Source organism: Lineus longissimus, chromosome 4, assembly GCF_910592395.1.
Source record: "Lineus longissimus chromosome 4, tnLinLong1.2, whole genome shotgun sequence".
In the NCBI taxonomy this organism is placed as follows: domain Eukaryota; kingdom Metazoa; phylum Nemertea; class Pilidiophora; order Heteronemertea; family Lineidae; genus Lineus; species Lineus longissimus.
This window is the reverse complement of record NC_088311.1, coordinates 23,084,654-23,104,198: the sequence shown is the minus strand read 5'-3', so window position 1 is coordinate 23,104,198 and position 19,545 is coordinate 23,084,654. Positions and strand designations below refer to the sequence as shown.

Genomic DNA, 19,545 nt, shown 5'->3' with positions numbered 1-19,545 from the left:
AGATTGGCGCCATGCCTAATCTCTCTTAAAGCACAGTCAACAGACACCAACCCCCTCAGACTCAGAAACCACAAACGCCCAACCCTTCCTGCTACCTTAATACTTCTGGTTTAACAAAAGTGAATTTGTCACTTGTCAGTTTAGAATAGTGTTGTCTAATTGCACTTTAACCAACCCGCAGGCTGCCCATTCGCCTTCCACTCTACAGTCGTAGTTCCCATTACTGATTTCAATCCCAGCTGAACCATGTGGACGTACCCCATGCAGTGATTGTCTTTGTGCGGAACGATGCTCTGACGACGCAATGCTTGGAGACTAGATCGTGATGTCACCATGAAGACACCGCTCCTACGACGACAATGGAAATTTTCGTCGTGATAGCGGGGTGATGTAAAGTTCCACAGCCTGGTAAAAAAATATGATACAGCGTGTTTTTACTATCTAAGAATTGAACCAAATTTAAAGAAACGTCAAATAATGTCAGATGAAACGGTAAAGGAGCTAATGAAACAGGCGAGACAAATTTATTTTGGGGAATAACGCCTTTCTTTATAAAAGCGATTTTCTTTAATATAGGGCCTAGTTCCACTTCAAACAGATTGGTGACCGTGCAAGAACAACATGACGTGTGCTGGACTTATCTCAGGTCTCAAGGCGACCTAGATTCGCAATTAAAAATGGCCGTATTGACCAATGGGAGTAGAGGCTGTTTCATCACATCCTGGTTCATCCTCTTGCAAACAGGGCCTACAACACGACGTCTCCTGATGCACGTTTCCGAGGTGTGTTGAGGGAGTAGGTGTGTATCGGGTGAAATGGCCTGATATTGTCAATTATCCTGGTTCTGCTCGACATCACACTTTGATGAACGGTCTATTAACTCTTTAGAAATGCAAAAAATAACCCAAAGAGAAAACCACATATTCTTGGCGGCATATCTCATGAGAGGTATTGAAGAGTGTCTTCGAGTGCGATATGCAAGTCACACGATTTATGTCGTCAAGATTTTTATATGTGAAAATGCATGCGCGTTTACAGAAAAGTCCTACTGCTGTTGTGGCTGATGGTATATAACTGACTGTGTGGTGCACTTTGGTATGACTTTGATATCACTCGTCGTCAGCGACTTCCTGATATATCTATGAAGATTTGCTTACTTCTTTAGGATTTTACTGACTAGCAACGTTTTAGTTGAGTCAGTACATTGATTGGATTATACACATGTCAAGATTGCTGACTGGAGATCAATCATTGGATACTTTTAATAACCACATCCGTCACTTTCTCTTTTACCGGTACTGTGATGTTATTGTTGACTTGTTTCATTACTATTAATGACTTGGTATATTTATATATCACCATGGTCAGTGTCTTGGAACTTGACCATTAGCGTCTCACTCTGTTGACACTACAGTGCCTGGATACATTACAATATAGTGACTACTAGTACATCGATCATCGCTATCAGTGACTTGTCGCTCACCATTAGTGGCGTTGTTCCTCACCCGGCATTGCATTAATGACTTCAGCAACTTTGGAGACTTTGTTTTCACTAAGAGTAACCAACATAAGGTTTTCACGATGCCAAGGTCAGAGGAATGGTCCCAGAAGGCTTGGAAGTGGCAGAATAAAATACTACAAAATCTCAAATGGTCCGGCGAGCGGCGTGATTTTTACACTCTAGAGGAATTGATGACATTTGGCATGGAATGGCCGAAAATGATCATGCCAGAACAAGGGTGGTTGGGAGACGGAGAAAGCGTTTCATTCTGTGCTGGCGAGGCGTTAGTTGGGCTTGGTGTGCGAAGTTTCAAGCGTTTTGCAGCATGTCCATGGGAGGAATGTTACGACACTTCGATTGAGGAAATAACCAAGAAAGCCACGCCAAGGTACATAATTCCACTGTCAACGATGGGAGAATTGCGACATGCGAGTCGCGTCAAGATTTTGCGTATTCAAAGTGAGAAACAAGTCTACACGACAATGGAAGATCTGTGGAAGTTCCACCCGAGATATGCAATGCCGAAAAAGACGTTCACCGTGGGGAATGAAATAGTGAAGAGACTACAAACTATTGAACTGAAGAGTCCTGAAAATGGCTGCATAACCTGCTATTTGAAAGCGATTGATAAAACTGTTCCAGTCCCAATGAGGCAAAGAGGGGACTTCACCATCGTTGAAGATGGGACGTCTTATACATTACAGCAGGTTTATGATAATTTCAACCTTCCGCAGCGTGTGCGTTTTGAGAGCCATTCAGCCGGGATGTACGGAACAGATGTCCTGCTGATTTCAGAAACACGATATGATGTCCTTATTGCATGTGTTACCGCCGGTCTCTACGTCGAAGACGAAGAAGAGCAACGAACAGAACCCGGGGGTACCAGAGACGAAGATTTCGCCGACGTCAGCTTTATCTTCTTGCCAAGACCTATCAGTGAGGAAAACCCTCTCGCCAACACAAGATTTTCCACATGGCTGTATGACCCAAACGACCCAACATGTCAAGTCATCATGTCGCGGGCCAGTATTTTTGAATTGGACCGGTTTAAGGATATGAATGTGGTGATAAACGCTAATTCTTCGTCCATGTCAGCGGTGAAGGAGTACAGTGCCGAGAACATTTATGACTACATCAAGGAACATGACTTTACTGGAGACAATTCGGTATCGCCCCACCGCGGCAAATCAACAGCAGCGCCTGCAGTATCAGTTGGGTCACCCTCAACATCTTGGCTACATCCAGGTAGGTCCGAAGAGAAAAACCTGTTCCGGATTCCACCAGCGATTATCAACCAATCATGGCGTTCCATAAATAAGGACCATTGCCCTTCTCATATAGGGGGTGTTCTTGGCTACCAGGGGTGCTCCACATCATTTATTCTGGGTACACTCCGGATGCAGTGGAGTGTTCCTTCCGCTCAGATGAGAATGGATGAATAGGATGATGAAACTGGGCTGCGATTATAGTCTTATTAAAGATCAAATAAAATGTTTTAGATCCAGCAAAGTGACCGTGAATTTTGTAGCGAGTAATACTAGAGATAGTCACACACAACCCGTGATTAGTTGTAATTTTATGTGTGGCATCATGTTTATCCACAAATCCAAATCCAAATTAAAAATTCAAATTAATTTCATATAATCTTATAAACATACAACGAACACAACAAACTAATACTTGAGTGCATGATGCAGACAGGACGTACAACAAAAGAAGAATGGTGCAGGATACGTATTATGAATATCATGAGATAACAGAATCTTTCACCTTGGGGCAATGTTTATTTTATAGCTGATTGCATTGATAATCGCTTTAAAGTTTTTAGTTCGTTTGTTCTAACGTGACATTCCCATTCAAGTAAAGGATTTAGGGGTTCGTTTTTCTTCATTTCAGGTGGTGCCACAAAGGTCATAGACCCCTTCAGTGAGGAGCCAAACCGGAGGCCTAAACCAGAATCTTCGTCCAAAATGTTCAAACATGGGCTAGAAAAGATCAAGCCCCCCGTGCCAACATTGAAGCGCAATAAAAGTGTATCTGATACAAGCAGTGACAAGCCAGAAGAGCCAGAAGAAGTTTTCCATAACATTCCACGAGTAGATTATTCCAATATGAAGACCCAAGCCCGACGCCAAAGAAAGGGGTCACTCCCTCTATTGCCAAAAGACGGAACTGACCGCTCAGAAGATGATGGGTACGTCCAGGCGAAGGATTGGAAAATTCGGGCTCAAAACAAATTTTCGGAGAGGGGCAAACTACCACTGCCAGGAGAAGTGAAGAAGGGAGGTCAACAAATTGTTCCTTTCCCTTTATCAAAACTGCCATCAAAAGACATGCATGACCAGAAGTCGGGAAAGAAGGAAAAAGACGTCATTGGAGAACTTGGACCAAGACCATCTCTCCCTCCTAAGCCAGTTCGAGGGCAGCATGTGAACCAATGTCCAAGGTCTGTAGTCAAAGGTCAAGTTGCAGTGGGTCAAGGCCAATCAACCTCGACTCAAGATCAAAATGCTGTTACCAAAAGTCAAGTAGCTGTAGCTCAAGGTCAAGTTCTAACATCCAGTGCAACAGGTGGTCCTCATAATATCAAATTTCCGCCCCCGAATGGAAACTTGGTGCCCCTCTCTGAACTCACTGCTGAACAGCTTGCATTGCTTTTTAATTACTTTAATCTTGAGGAGATTGCAGAACAGTTGAAGAGCAATAGAGTCGATGGAGAATTCTTTGAAAAAAGCCTGGAAAATGCGGATTTTGCTCGTGATCCATTCTTTGCCACTGAGTTTCAGCTCAAGCAGATTGAAAGGATTAGGAATGGAAAATATTAGTTGTATCATGATCAATAATGATCCTTTCACCGTTTATCAGTCAACACCTGTAATATGTAGAACAGTGCCAAGAAAAATTCAAAAACTGTTGTGGTAATTGGTGCCCATCACTTGTCTCGTATAATGTATTAATCCTCCACCCATGTCATGATTGACAGCTTCCTTAATCTTTATCAATTCAATTCAATTCAATTCAATTCAATTTATTGCACAACTATCAAAGGATAAGACAGTATGGCAGCACATATATACAAATACAACACATACAAAAATATTTTTTTAAAGAAAGTTACATGTATATGGTAATTAAAATAAGACCACAATGACTTATTAATTAGTGCCCCTGAAGAGCTGTTTGTCTTTCTTCAAAGGCTTTCGAGATAAAAATAGCAGTATCTAAAATAGTCTTGTTGTCAGTACTACTCATAATAGAAATAAAATCCAGATTTGAAAATAATTGACTACATTTATAAAAATTTATATTTGTGAGATACTCGTCTCTTAATTTATTGTTAGAGGGACATCGTGCAAAAAAGTGGAACTCGTCCTCAATAACGTTACACCCAAAAGGACAGAGACGCTTTTCTAACTGAGTACCAAAATGTCTACCTTTTTCGATGAGTAGGTTGTGATTGCTAAGGCGAAACTTAGCCATTTTTGAAAACAACCCCCTGTTTTTTAGAACATTAAGGTAGGGCTCAAGTTGGTACTCAGTTTTAAAAGTTCTGTAGGTTCTGAGTTTGTTTTTTTGACTAGAATTTGACCTTTTGTCATTTTGTAATACAGAGAAGAAATAGGAATGATACAATAATTCGAGTGAATTTGATACATTAGTACTACTAGACGAGAGATCGAGATTTTTCTGAAATTTAGTGTTTAACACATCAATAGTTGCCGATACAGATTTGTTGATACTACAGGACGAAGTGAGCTTTTTGTCAACTTCATAAGCTTCATTAAGGATTGTATTACTGGAGTTTTTAACATGAGATAGGTAATCAAAAGTATGTTTGAACATAAATACAAGGAAAGGATATTGTCCAAGTTCTGCCTATATCACTTACTATACGATCACACCCTCTTTAATATTGACCAATCATGTTAATTGTTTGTAACATTATTGTAACCTTTTGTCTTGTTTTATGAATTATAGTTAGTCACGTTTTTGGAACCATGGCGTTCACTTCATTCCTTGCATGAACTTATTCATTATCTTTCCATAAGATCCTACTCTTTGTGCCACCAAGGCGCACAACTATGTGTAGATGAAGGCAGTAGCATTACTGATGACATAATACAAATGGACATAAATTGTATCAAGAAGTAAATTCCTTTCAAATGAAAGTGCCGTCTACATCGTACAAAAGCATACGTCATCAGTGTTATCCTGTTCAGGTGGTATCTTCACTGTAGATGTTTCCCCAGGTCAGACCAAGCTGCTTCACCTATGGCGCCAGATCTCTTTTGGATAGCCTCAATTTCTTCTCCAGTCGGCTGTCCATTTGAGGCAACTGCAGCGTCGTCTTTGAGCTTCACCTTGACTCATGATTGGTCTTGAAATAATCCTTCATTTATATCTGCCACGTGTCACCATATGTACTCACATATACATCTATACTGTTCACCTGTTGGGATCCCAGACTCGTCTGACACGAAAAAGCCAATGATGGCTATTTTAGCGCATTCACCAGATCACATATAATGTAATTGTTGTCTACAAAAGCATGTTACAAAGGTATTTCCCTTTAGTATAAAATAGACCTGTGATATATTGAACAAACCTTTTAAAACTCTCCTCCTTCGATAGGTCTTTAATAACTCAAATGTGTCTCTTGAGTTCAAGTTCAAACTGACTCACACATTGGTGACAATGCAATAACAAGATGGATTCCGAGCGATCCCATATTCAATATGGCCACCACAGCCATCTTGAATGTGGTTTACTGTGCGCAAGGTGAACACTTCATCTCATCGAGCTCATTTTTCTTCAGTGTTGGAGTGATAAGGGGAAGGTTCCTTTCAAAAATCGATGCAATTTGATATTCAATATGGCCACCACGGCAGCCATCTTCAATTTGGTTTCGGTTAATTTTGGGGTGACATTTTCATCTCAACGAGTCAATTTTTCTTCGGTGCATCGGTGGTTTTGGGATTGTTCTGGTCAACTTAGGTCCTTTCCATATCATCTCCCCTTTAACGTCAATGGGGTGAGCGGTTATGCTTCGTTTTGTAATGCTATTTTGACCGATGCATGAATCGAATCGTGGCTGTACATTGTAAACGCTTATAGAAACAAGGAAGTTTGTTCGAAATAAACATATATTATTTTGATGCATAGATGACTTTTTCATTAATCCTGATCATGCATCATTTTCTGTATAGTGCAATGCCGATATAATAAGGACAGCAGGATTTTCGGCTAAAATAGGACACTGAATAGCTGCATTGTACTTTCAAAAACTTCCGTCTCGGGCCTGGGGAAAAATAAGGTCAGTCATGAGACCAACATACCTAATCAAGCACCCAAAAACTTTTACCATCTTTTCACCCATTAATAATGATATAAGAAAATAATTACATGTGTGTTCTGCTTAAATTGGGCAAGTTCCGTTCCTTCAGCTTGCATTGCTTCATCGATGTCCGCCTGGTGGTCCAGTCTCCGACACATCAATCTTCTGACACTAATTACATGTACATGTACATGTACATGAAGCTGACACGTAGATCTTAACTAATAATCTTATCAGAAACTTATCTAGATTTTCGACCTCCGATAGATCTTAATGACAAAAAACCGCCCACAAATTGTATGATTTAGATTTTATATACATGTATTGTACAAACCTACAGGACTACAATTTAAATATTTCAAAAATCGATTGTTTGTACAGAAAATTGTCTCTTATGCATGTATGTATACCATACTTGAATTATCAACTGTACTTCTAGCTTTAAGCTACGAAATACCAAGGTGAGGTAGTACAGCCAAATTTCTCTAATGATGTCAACATTAGCCTTATCTGTTAAGTACACCCGCCAGCTGACTCAGAAAACGAACCAAACCTGTCGCACAAAAACATTTAAATATGATTTCTGCATTGGATGGCTCAATTTTAATGAAACCTGATTTGATGTGGAGCTTTATGTCTCTTCTACGAGGACTGGTACATATATTAATAACCTAAAAGCAGGAATACGGGCCTCTAATCTGGTAAGAAGATCTGTGTACGTTTTCTGATTCATTTATTAACTGTCCTCCATGCAGAAGCTCAATAAACGTGACTAAAGTCGGTGCAGCATTATCTCGAGACGCCTGTGTACGTCCATTAGAGGCTGCGGTCCCAGGCGGCGCGCCCCAACTCAATCAAATGTTCATTGGATTGTTCATGTGAATTGTTTCATTTTATGATGAAGGGGATGATTAACCGTCCTGGTTCATCTCGATATCGTATTTCTGCTACATGTATGTCTATTGACACTTTCTACACAAGACAAATAACAATAATTCGTGTCGGCCTATATTTTTTATCATAGTGAGGAATGTTTTTTGATTATACATACATGTCATGATTGTCTGGAGACGTCATTGGATACTTTCACTAACTCAAATATTCAGTGACTTCCACATTTACCGCTATTGGACTCTGTGTAGTTATTGGTGGCGAATTGTTTCATCAGCATTAGTGCTTTGGTATATTTTGTACATCTCCAGTGGAACTTGGAACCATCTCCAGTGGAACTATTGGAACTTCACCATCAGTGTCTCATTCTGTTACCATTACAGTGCCTTACAGATACATTACAATATAGTAACTACTCGTACATCGATCATCGCTGTCAGTGACTTGTCTCTTGTACTTCACCTGGCATTGCACAAGTGACTTCAGCAACTTTGGAGACTTTGTTTTCACTAAGAGTAACCAACCTAAGGTTTTCACGATGCCAAGGTCAGAGGAATGGTCCAAGGGGGCTTGGAAGTGGCAGAAAGAAATACTGCAAAATCTAAAATGGTCAGATGAACGAGAAGTTTTTTACACTCTAGAGGAATTGATGGCATTTGGTACAGAATGGCCGAAAATGATCATGCCAGAAGAAGGGTGGTTGGGAGACGGAGAAAGTGTCTCATTCTGTGCTGGCGAGGCGTTAGTTGGGCTTGGTGTGCGAAGTTTCAAGCGTATTGCAGCATGTCCATGGGAGGAATATTTCAACACTTCGATTGCGGAAATGATAAAGAAAGCCACGCCAAGGTACTTAATTCCACTGTCAACGATGGGAGAATTGCGGCATGCGAGTCGGGTCAAAATTTTGCGCATTCAAAGTGAGGAACAAGTCTACACCACAATGGAAGATCTGTGGAAGTTCCACCCGAGATATGCAATGCCTGATAAAACCTTTACTGCGGGGAATGAAATAGTGAAGAGTGGAGAAACAATCGAATTGAGGAGTCCTGAAAATGGCTGCATAACCTGCTATTTGAAAGCGATTGATAAAACTGTTCCAGTCCCAATGACGCAAAGAGGAGACTTCACCATCGTTGAAGATGGGACGTCTTACACATTACAGCAGGTTTATGAAAATTTCAAACTTCCGCAGCGTGTGCGTTTTGAGAGCCTTTCAGCCGGGATGTACAGAACAGAGATCCTGCTGATTTCTGAAACACGATATGATGTCCTTATTGCATGTGTTCCCGCCGGTCTCTACGTTGAAGACAAAGAAGAGGAGCGAACAGAACCCTGGGGGACCAGAGACGAAGATTTCACTGATATCAGCTTTATCTTCTTGCCCAGACCTATCAGTGAGGAAAGCCCTCTCGCTGACACGAAATTCCTCACGTGGCTGTATGACCCAAACGACCTAACATGTCAAGTTATCATGTCGCGTGCCAGTGTGTTTGAATTGGACCGGTTTAAGGATATGAATGTGGTGATAAACGCTACTTCTGCGTCTATCCTAGCGGTCATGGAATACAGTGCTAAAAAGATTTATGACTATATCAAGGTGCGTGACTTTACTGGAGACAATTCGGTATCGCCCCACCGGGGCAAATCAACAGCAGCGCCTGCAGTATCAGTTGGGTCACCCTCAACATCTTGGCTACATTCAGGTAGGTCCGAATAATAAAACCTGTCCAGCATTCCACTCCGATTATCAGCCCATCCTTGCGTTCCAAAAAGGACCTTTCCACTTCTCATATAGGGGGAGCTCTTGTGGCTACCAGGGGTGCTCCACATCATTTTATTCTGGGTACACTCCGGATGCAGTGGAGTGTTCCTTCCGCTTAGATGAGGATGGATGAATAGGATGATGAAACTGGGCTGCAATTATAGTCTGATTAAAGTTCAAATAAAATGTTTTAGATCCAGCAAAGTGACTGTGAATTTTGTAACGAGTAATAGTAGAATTAGTCACACACAACCCGTGATTACAGTTGTAATTTTATGTGTTGCATCATGTTTATCGCTGCGCACATAAATACAAATACAAAATTCAAATTAATTTTAATTGGCCTCATAAACATACAGCCATTTTGGTTGAAAACACAACAAACCAATACGTGAGTGCATGGTGCAGACAAGACATAAAACAAGAGAAGAAAGGTGCAGCATACCATATATTACAGATTATGAATATCATGTGATGTAGTGAGCAACAAAATCCTTCGCCTTTGAGCAAATCCGTTTTTTGCATTATTTTATATCCAATTCATAGCTGGTGGCATCGATGATCGTTTTAGACCTTTTTGTACGTTTGTTCTACGTTATGAACATTCCCATCCAAGGAAAGGTATTCTGGGTTCCTCTTTAGCTCACCTCTTAGCAGAGGTGAGCTTATCCCATACCGTGGCGTCCGTCGTCCGTCGTCGTCGTCGTCGTCGTCCGTCGTCGTCCGTCGTCCGTTAGCAGGGCACGTTTCGTAACAGTTAGAGCTATTAAGTTGAAACTTGGTACACATGTACCCTTATGTAATGACACCTTGGAGACCAAGTTTCGGTCCGATTTGTTTCATGGTTTGGCCACCAGGGGGCCAAACGTTAAAAGTGAAAATATGCAATATCTCCCTTAATAGTAGTCGGGAAATTTTGAAAAAAATATGGTAGGTACTTCTAGCAAAGGTGCATCATATATCCTCCGGGTTTTTGATTTGACCTCCTTTTCAAGGTCACAGAGGTCAAATGGTGTAAATTGGCCGTTAGGATGTAACGATAGCACGTTTCTAAACTGCAATGGCTATTGATACCAAATTTGGTACACATTTACCCCTTAGTCAGGTGATCTCAGGGACCGAAGTTTGGTCCAATATGATTCACCACTTGACCACCAGGGGGCAAAATCCAAAAACCTTAAAAATGTGATTATTCCTTAACTTCTTGCCCGATTGCCACCAATTTGATATCATGGGTACATCTAACCACCATACAGTATATGTCACACAGGTTTTTAATTTGACCTTCTTGTCAAGGTCACAGTGGTCAAATGGCGTAAATTCGCCGTCAGGCCGTAACTATGGCACGTTTCTTAACTGCAATGACTATTGATCACAAATTAAGTACACAAGTACCCCTTGGTCAGGTGGTCTCAGGTACCGAAGTTTGGTGCGATCTGATTTGCCGTTTGGCCTCCAGAGAGGGGGCCAAATCCTAAATTCTTCAAAATGCCATTATTCCTAGTAATGACTTGCCCGATTGGCACCAATTTTATATCATAGGTACATCTAATTCTAACAACCATTCAATGTGTCACCCGGGTCTTCTTTGATTTGACCTACTTTTCAAGGTCACAGAGGTCGAATGAACTGTAAATTGGCCATTTTGGGGAAATTGTAATTGCTTGGACCTACATCAAACCTAACACTACATGACACAATACCATGCTCTTTATACATCTTTCCTCCACATGAGGTGAGCACAATGGCCCTGGCCATTTCATTCTATATTTCAGGCAGTGCCACAAAGGCAGTCACAGTTCCCTTCAGTGAGGAAACAACCATCAGGCCAAAACCAGAATCTTCGTCCAAAATGTTCAAACATATGCTACAAAAGATCAAGTCCCCAGTGTTAACATTGAAGCGCAATAAAAGTGTATCCTATGCAAGCAGTGACAAGCCAGAAGAGCCACATGAAACTTTCTATAACATTCCACGAGTAGATGATTACAATATGAAATCCCAAGATCGACGCCCAAGAAATATGTCACTCCCTCTATTGACAGTTGACGGATCTGACTCAGAAGATGATGAGGTTCAGGCGACAGATTGGAAAATTCAGGCACATGTTAACAAATCTTCAGAGAGGGGCAGACTACCACTGCCACGAAAAGCTAAAAAGGAAGATCAAAATACTGCTCAGCTTTTTCCTTTATCAAAACTTCCATCAGAAGACATGTATGACCAGAATACGAGAAAGAAGGAAAAAGATGTCATTGCAAAACTTGGGCCAAGACCATCTCTCCCTCCTAAACCAGTTCGACGGCATAATGCGGTCCAAGGTCAAAGATCTGTAGTCCAAGGTCAAGTTGCTGCGATTCAAGGTCAAATTGCAGTGTGTCAAGGCCAATCAACCTCGACCCAGGGTCTCAAGGCTGTTACTAGAGGTAAAGTTGCTGTGGTTCGAGGTCGAAGAGCTGTGGTCCAAGGTCAAGTAACTGTGGCCCAAAGTCAAGTTCCAGCATCCAGTGCACCAGGTGGTCCTCGTAAAATAAAATTTCCACCCCCGAACGGAAACTTGGTGCCCCTCTCTGAACTCACCCCTGAACAGCTTGCATTGCTTTTTAAGTACTTTAACCTGGAGGAGCTTGCAGAACAGTTGAAGCGTAATAGAATAGATGGAGAATTCTTTGAAAAAAGCCTGGCAAATGCGGATTTTGCTGGCGATCCATTCTTTGCCACTGAGTTTCAGCTCAAGCAGATTGAAAGGATTAGGAATGGAAAATATTAGTTGTTTCATGATCCTTGTGATCACTTTACCGTTGATCAGTCAACACCTGTAAAGTAGAACAGTGCTGAAACTATCATCTGCCAAGAAAAACAAACATTCAAAAAATGTGCTGATAGATGCAGGCAGTAGAAATGATGATGCTCATAATACATGAATTGTGTAAAGAAGTAAATTCCTTCCAAATGAAAGTGCCGTCTACATCGTACAAAAGCATGCGTCATCAGTTCCACCCTGTTCAGGTGGCAGCCTGTCTCGGAATGTTTCCCCAGGTAAGACCAAACTGCTTCACCGATGGCGCAAGCTCTCTTTTGGACAACCTCTGTTTCTTTTCCCGTCTGCTGTCCATTGGAGGGAACTGCAGCGTCGTCTTTGAGCTCCACCTTGACTTATGATTGGACTTGAAATAATTCTCCATTAAATGTCTGCCATACCAAAGGTACTAGCATGTACATTAATGCTGGACATTCGTTGGGAAACATAGTGACCGCCCTGACTAGTCTGACACTAATATGCCAATGATGGCTGTTTTATAGCGCATTACCCAGATCACAGCCGGCATGTAACGAAGTAAGTTCCCTCCAGTATTAAATTAATGTAATACAAATGCTTGTTACGAAGTAATTTCCCTTAAGTATACGATTAATGTTTATTGCTTTCTGCAAAAGCATGTTGCAAAGATATTTCCCTCCAGTATAAAATAGACCTGTGATATATTGAACCAAGCTATTTTATAACAAAAATTAATTTTTCAATTTGTCATTTTGTCAGTTCAAAATGATGTTGTCCATAATGCTCTACAAAGTCTCTTGAGTTCAAATTTAAACTGACTCACACATTTGTGACAGTGCAACAACATTGGAGTCCTGGCGATCCCATATTTATATGGCCACCACAGCCATCTTGAATGTGGTTGCCTGTGCGCAAGGTGAACACTTCATCATCATCGAGCTTATATTTCTTGAGTGTTGGAAGTATTAGGGGAAGGTTCCTTTCAAATCTCGATGGAATTTGATATTCAATATGGCCACCACGGCAGCCATCTTCAATTTGGTTTCGGTTTCTTTTGGGGTGACATTTTCATCTCAACGAGTCAATCTTTCTTCGGAGTATCGGAATGAAAGTGGTTTTGGGATAGTTCTGGTCAACTTAGCTCCTTTCCATATCACCTCCCCTTTAACGTCAATGGGGTGAGCGGTTATGCTTGTTTTGCAATGCTATTTTGACCGATACATGTATCGAATCGTGGCTGTGCATTGTAAACGCTTATAGAAACAAGGAAGTTAGTTCGAATAAACATTTTTGATACATAAGTGCATGCCTTTGTTATTAATCCTGATCATAAGCCATTATGTGTCATTTTCTGTATGGCATGAAATGCCGATATAATATTGAGAGGACAGGAGGATTTTCGGCTAAAAAAGTACACTGGATGATTTAACACTGAATGACTGCATTGTACTCCTGGGCCTGGGAAAAAATAAGGTCATGAGACCAACATACCTAATCAAGCTCCCACAGGAACTGTCCTCCATGCAGAAGCTCAATAAACGTCACTAGAGTTGGTGCAGCATTATCTCCAGATTAGAGAAGGCGAACAGTGAGGAGAGGTCCCAGGGAGCGCGCCCAAACACACTGTTCATTGTTTCATTTTGTCACTTTGTATTAAAGGCGTATGATTAACCGCCCTGGTTCATCTCGATATTGTATTTCCCCTAAATGAGGTATGTCTATTGACACTAAAAAATAACCACAAGACAAATAATGATAATTCTTGTCGGCCTATATTTTGAATCGTAGAGAGGAATGTTTTCAGTTTGATTATACATACATGTCATGATTATCTGGACGCGACATTGGATACTTTCAATAACCCACATCAGTGACTTCCACATTTACCGCTATTGGACTCTGTCTATTTATTGGTGGCGAATTGTTTCATCAGCATTAGTGCTTTGGTATATTTTGTACATCACCAGTGGAACTTGGAACCATCTCCAGTGGAACTATTGGAACTTCACCATCAGTGTCTCATTCTGTTACCACTAAACAGTGCCTTATAGATACATTACAATATAGTAACTACTCGTACATCGATCATCGCTGTCAGTGACTTGTCTCTTGTACTTCACCTGGCATTGCACAAGTGACTCCAGCAACTTTGGAGACTTTGTTTTCACTAAGAGTAACTTACCTAAGGTTTTCACGATGCCAAGGCCAGAGGAATGGTCCCAGAAAGCTTGGAAGTGGCAGAAAGAAATACTGCAAAATCTAAAATGGTCAGATGAGCGAGAAGTTTTTTACACTCTAGAGGAATTGATGGCATTTGGTACGGAATGGCCGAAAATGATCATGCCAGAAGAAGGGTGGTTTGGAGACGGAGAAAGTGTCTCATTCTGTGCTGGCGAGGCGTTAGTTGGGCTTGGTGTGCGAAGTTTCAAGCGTATTGCAGCATGTCCATGGGAGAAATGTTTCAACACTTCGATTGCGGAAATAGTAGAGAAAGCCACGCCAAGGTACATAATTCCTCTGACAACGATGGGAGAATTGCGACATGTGAATCGCGTCAAGATTTTGCGCATTCAAAGTGAGGAACAAGTCTACACCACAATGGAAGATCTGTGGAAGTTCCACCCGAGATATGCAATGCCTGATAAAACCTTTACTGCGGGGAATGAAATAGTGAAGAGTGGAGAAACAATCGAATTGAAGAGTCATGAAAATGGCTGCATAACCTGCTATTTGAAAGCGATTGATAAAACTGTTCCAGTCCCAATGACGCAAAGAGGAGACTTCACCATCGTTGAAGATGGGACGTCTTACACATTACAACAGGTTGGTGATAATTTCACCCTTCCACAGCGTGTGCGTTTTGAGAGCCATTCAGCCGGGATGTACAGAACGGAGATCCTGCTGATTTCAGAAACACGATATGATGTCCTTATTGCGTGTGTTCCCGCCGGTCTCTACGTTGAAGACAAAGAAGAAGAGCTAACAGAACCCTTGGGGACCAGAGACAAAGATTTCACTGATATCAGCTTTATCTTCTTGCCAAGACCTATCAGTGAGGAAAACCCTCTCGCCAACACAAGATTTTCCACATGGTTTTATGACCCAAACGACCCAACATGTCAAGTCATCATGTCGCGGGCCAGTATTTTTGAATTGGACCGGTTTAAGGATATGAATGTGGTGATAAACGCTACTTCTTCGTCAATGTCAGCGGTGAAGGAGTACAGTGCCGAGAACATTTATGACTACATCAAGGAACATGACTTTACTGGAGACAATTCGGTATCGCCCCACCGCGGCAAATCAACAGCAGCGCCTGCAGTATCAGTTGGGTCACCCTCAACATCTTGGCTACATTCAGGTAGGTCCGAATAATAAAACCTGTCCAGCATTCCACTCCGATTATCAGCCCATCCTTGCGTTCCAAAAAGGACCTTTCCGCTTCACATATAGGGGGAGCTTGACAACCAGGGGTGCGCTCCACATCATTTTATTCTGGGTACACTCCGGATGCAGTGGAGTGTTCCTTCCGCTTAGATGAGGATGGATGAATAGGATGATGAAACTGGGCTGCGATTATAGTCTGATTAAAGTTCAAATAAAATGTTTTAGATCCAGCAAAGTGACCGTGAATTTTGTAACGATTAATAGTTGAATTAGTCACACACAACAACCGTGATTACAGTTGTAATTTTATGTGTTGCATCATGTATCGCTGCGCACAAAAATACAAATACAAAATTCAAATTAATTTTATTTAGCCTTATAAACATACAGCCATTTTGGTTGAAAACACAACAATACAATACGTGAGTGCATGGTGCAGACAAGACATAAAACAAGAGAAGAAAGGTGCAGCATACCATATATTACAGATTATGAATATCATGTGATGTAGTGAGCAACAAAATCCTTCGCCTTTGAGCAAATCCGTTTTTTGCATTATTTTATATTTAATTCATAGCTGGTTGCATCGATGATCGTTTTAGACCTTTTTGTACGTTTGTTCTACGTTATGAACATTCCCATCCAAGAAAAGGTATTCTGGGTTCCTTTTCCTATATTTCAGGCAGTGCCACAAAGGCAGTCACAGTTCCCTTCAGTGAGGAAACAGCCATCAGGCCAAAACCAGAATCTTCGTCCAAAATGTTCAAACATATGCTACAAAAGATCAAGCCCCCCTTGCTAACATTGAAGCGCAATAAAAGTGTATCCTATGCAAGCAGTGACAAGCCAGAAGAGCCACAGGAAGTTTTCCATAACATTCCACGAGTAGATGATTACAATATGAAATCCCAAGCCCGACGCCCAAGAAATATGTCACTCCCTCTATTGAGAGATGACGGATCTGACTCAGAAGATTATGAGGTCCAGGCGACAGATTGGAAAATTCAGGCACATGTAAACAAATCTTCAGAGAGGGGCAGACTACCACTACCAGGAAAAACTAAAAAGGAAGATCAAAATACTGCTCAGCTTTTTCCTTTATCTAAACTTCCATCAGAAGACATGTATGACCAGAATACGAGAAAGAACGAAAAAGATGTTATTGCAAAACTTGGGCCAAGACCATCTCTCCTTCCTAAGCCAGTTCGAGGGCATAATGCGGTCCAAGGTCAAAGATCTGTAGTCCAAGGTCAAGTTGCTGCGATTCAAGGTCAAATTGCAGTGTGTCAAGGCCAATCAATCTCGACCCAGGGTCTCAAGGCTGTTACCAAAGGTAAAGTTGCTGTGGTTCGAGGTCGAGGAGCTGTGTTCCAAGGTCAAGTAACTGTAGCCCAAAGTCAAGTTCCAGCATCCAGTGCACCAGGTGGTCCTCGTAAAATAAAATTTCCACCCCCGAATGGAAACTTGGTGCCCCTCTCTAAACTCACCCCTGAACAGCTTGCATTGCTTTTTAAGTACTTTAACCTGGAGGAGCTTGGAAAAAAGTTGAAGCGTAATAGAATAGATGGAGAATTCTTTGAAAAAAGCCTGGAAAATGCGGATTTTGCTGGCGATCCATTCTTTGCCACTGTGTTTCAGCTCAAGCAGATTGAAAGGATTAGGAATGGAAAATATTAGTTGTTTCATGATCCTTGTGATCACTTTACCGTTGATCAGTCAACACCTGTAAAGTAGAACAGTGCTGAAACTATCATCTGCCAAGAAAAACAAACATTCAAAAAATGTGCTGGTAGATGCAGGCAGTAGAAATGCTGACGCTCATAATACATGAATTGTGTAAAGAAGTAAATTCCTTCCAAATGAAAGTGCCGTCTACATCGTACAAAAGCATGCGTCATCAGTTCCACCCTGTTCAGGTGGCAGCCTGTCTAGAAATGTTTCCCCAGGTAAGACCAAACTGCTTCACCGATGGCGCAAGCTCTCTTTTGGACAACCTCAGTTTCTTTTCCCGTCTGCTGTCCATTGGAGGGAACTGCAGCGTCGTCTTTGAGCTCCACCTTGACTCATGATTGGACTTAAAATAATTCTCCATTGACTGTCTGCCATACCAAATGTACTGGCATGTTCATTAATGCTGGACATTCGTTGGGAAACATGGTGACTGACTCCCTGACTAGTCTGACACTAATATGCCAATGATGGCTGTTTTATAGCGCATTACCCAGATCACAACCAGCATGTAACGAAGTAAGTTCCCTCCAGTATTAAATTAATGTAATACATGTACAAATGCTTGTTACGAAGTACTTTCCCTTAAGTATACGATTAATGTTTATTGCTTTCTGCAAAAGCATGTTGCAAAGATATTTCCCTCCAGTATAAAATAGACCTGTGATATATTGAACAAACTATTTTATAACAAAAATTAATTTTTCATTTTGCCATTTTGCCAGTTCAAAATGATGTTGTCCATCAAGTTTAAACTGACTCACACATTTATGACAGTGCAACATTATTGGAGTCCTGGCGATCCCATATTTAATATGGCCACCACAGCCATCTTGAATGTGGTTGCCTGTGCGCAAGGTGAACACTTCATCATCATCGAGCTTATATGTCTTGAGTGCTTGAAGTATTAGGGAAAGGTTCCTTTCAAATCTCGATGCAATTTGATATTCAATCGTCAACTTGGTTTCGGTAACTTTATTGGGGTGAATTTTTCATCTCAATGAGTCAATTTTTCTTCGGAGCAACGGAATGAAAGTGGGTTTGGGATTGTTTCAGTCAACTTACCTTCTCAATCTTATCACCTTCGGTTATGCTCGTTTGCAATGCTATTTTGACCGATGCATATGTCAATTTCGTGGCTTTGCATTGTAAACGCTTATAGAAACAAGGAAGTTTGTTCGAAATAAAAATTTTGATACATAAGTGCCTTTGTTATTAATCCTGATCATAACCCATTTTCTTTATGGCATGAAATACCGATATAATATTGTGAGGACAGGAGGACTTTCGGCTAAAAAAGTACACTGGATGATTTAACACTGAATGACTGCATTGTACTCTTGGGCCTGGGGAAAAAATAAGGTCATGAGACCAACATACCTAATCGAGCTCCCACAAGAACTGTCCTTCATGCAGAAGCTCAATAAACGTCACTAGAGTTGGTGCAGCATTATCTCCAGATTAGAGAAGGCGAACAGTGAGGAGAGGTCCCAGGGAGCGCGCCCAAACACGCTGTTCATTGTTTCATTTTGTCACTTTGTCATAAAAATGATTAACCGCCCTGGTTCATCTCGATATTGTATTTCCCCTAAATGAGGTATGTCTATTGACACTTTCTAAATGCTAAAAAATACCACAAGACAAATAATGATAATTCTTGTCAGCCTATATTTTGAATCGTAGAGAGGAATGTTTTTTGATTATACATACATATCATGATTGTCTGGAGACGTCATTGGATAATTTCACTGACCCACATCAGTGACTTTCACATTTACCGCTATTGGACTCTGTGTAGTTATTGGTAGCGAATTGTTTCATCAACATTAGTGATTTGGTATATTTTGTACATCTCCAGTGGAACTTGGAACCATCTCCAGTGGAACTATTGGAACTTCACCATCAGTGTCTCATTCTGTTACCGTTAAACAGTGCCTTATAGATACATTACAATATAGTAACTACTCGTACATCGATCATCGCTGTCAGTGACTTGTCTCTTGTACTTCACCTGGCATTGCACAAGTGACTCCAGCAACTTTGGAGACTTTGTTTTCACTAAGAGTAACTTACCTAAGGTTTTCACGATGCCAAGGCCAGAGGAATGGTCCCAGAAAGCTTGGAAGTGGCAGAAAGAAATACTGCAAAATCTAAAATGGTCA

The 19,545-nt window shown here is 41.1% G+C and overlaps 3 protein-coding genes across 3 annotated transcripts; all 3 read left to right on the top strand.

The window, feature by feature from the left end:
- Window positions 1-972: 972 nt before the first annotated feature.
- LOC135487246 (uncharacterized) lies at window positions 973-5,413 on the top strand. The gene is made up of 2 exons (XM_064770768.1): window positions 973-2,746; window positions 3,398-5,413. Exons 1-2 carry the CDS (start codon window positions 1,582-1,584, stop codon window positions 4,324-4,326), a joined length of 2,094 nt encoding a protein of 697 aa, XP_064626838.1. The 5' UTR covers window positions 973-1,581; the 3' UTR covers window positions 4,327-5,413.
- Window positions 5,414-7,992: 2,579 nt separating this feature from the next.
- LOC135486364 (uncharacterized) lies at window positions 7,993-13,529 on the top strand. The gene is made up of 2 exons (XM_064769109.1): window positions 7,993-9,430; window positions 11,265-13,529. Exons 1-2 carry the CDS (start codon window positions 8,266-8,268, stop codon window positions 12,257-12,259), a joined length of 2,160 nt encoding a protein of 719 aa, XP_064625179.1. The 5' UTR covers window positions 7,993-8,265; the 3' UTR covers window positions 12,260-13,529.
- Window positions 13,530-14,318: 789 nt separating this feature from the next.
- On the top strand, window positions 14,319-17,332 carry LOC135486832 (uncharacterized). The gene is made up of 2 exons (XM_064769936.1): window positions 14,319-15,629; window positions 16,338-17,332. Exons 1-2 carry the CDS (start codon window positions 14,465-14,467, stop codon window positions 17,330-17,332), a joined length of 2,160 nt encoding a protein of 719 aa, XP_064626006.1. The 5' UTR covers window positions 14,319-14,464.
- The last annotated feature ends 2,213 nt before the right edge of the window (window positions 17,333-19,545 follow it).

Bases quoted from the DNA above. Each gene is read 5' to 3' on its own strand.
- LOC135487246 (XM_064770768.1), top strand. From the start codon at position 1,582: ATGCCAAGGTCAGAGGAATGGTCCCAGAAGGCTTGGAAGTGGCAGAAT. The intron at 2,747-3,397 runs GTAGGTCCGAAG...TCTTCATTTCAG, and splicing joins AACATCTTGGCTACATCCAG to GTGGTGCCACAAAGGTCATA.
- LOC135486364 (XM_064769109.1), top strand. From the start codon at position 8,266: ATGCCAAGGTCAGAGGAATGGTCCAAGGGGGCTTGGAAGTGGCAGAAA. The intron at 9,431-11,264 runs GTAGGTCCGAAT...TCTATATTTCAG, and splicing joins AACATCTTGGCTACATTCAG to GCAGTGCCACAAAGGCAGTC.
- LOC135486832 (XM_064769936.1), top strand. From the start codon at position 14,465: ATGCCAAGGCCAGAGGAATGGTCCCAGAAAGCTTGGAAGTGGCAGAAA. The intron at 15,630-16,337 runs GTAGGTCCGAAT...CCTATATTTCAG, and splicing joins AACATCTTGGCTACATTCAG to GCAGTGCCACAAAGGCAGTC.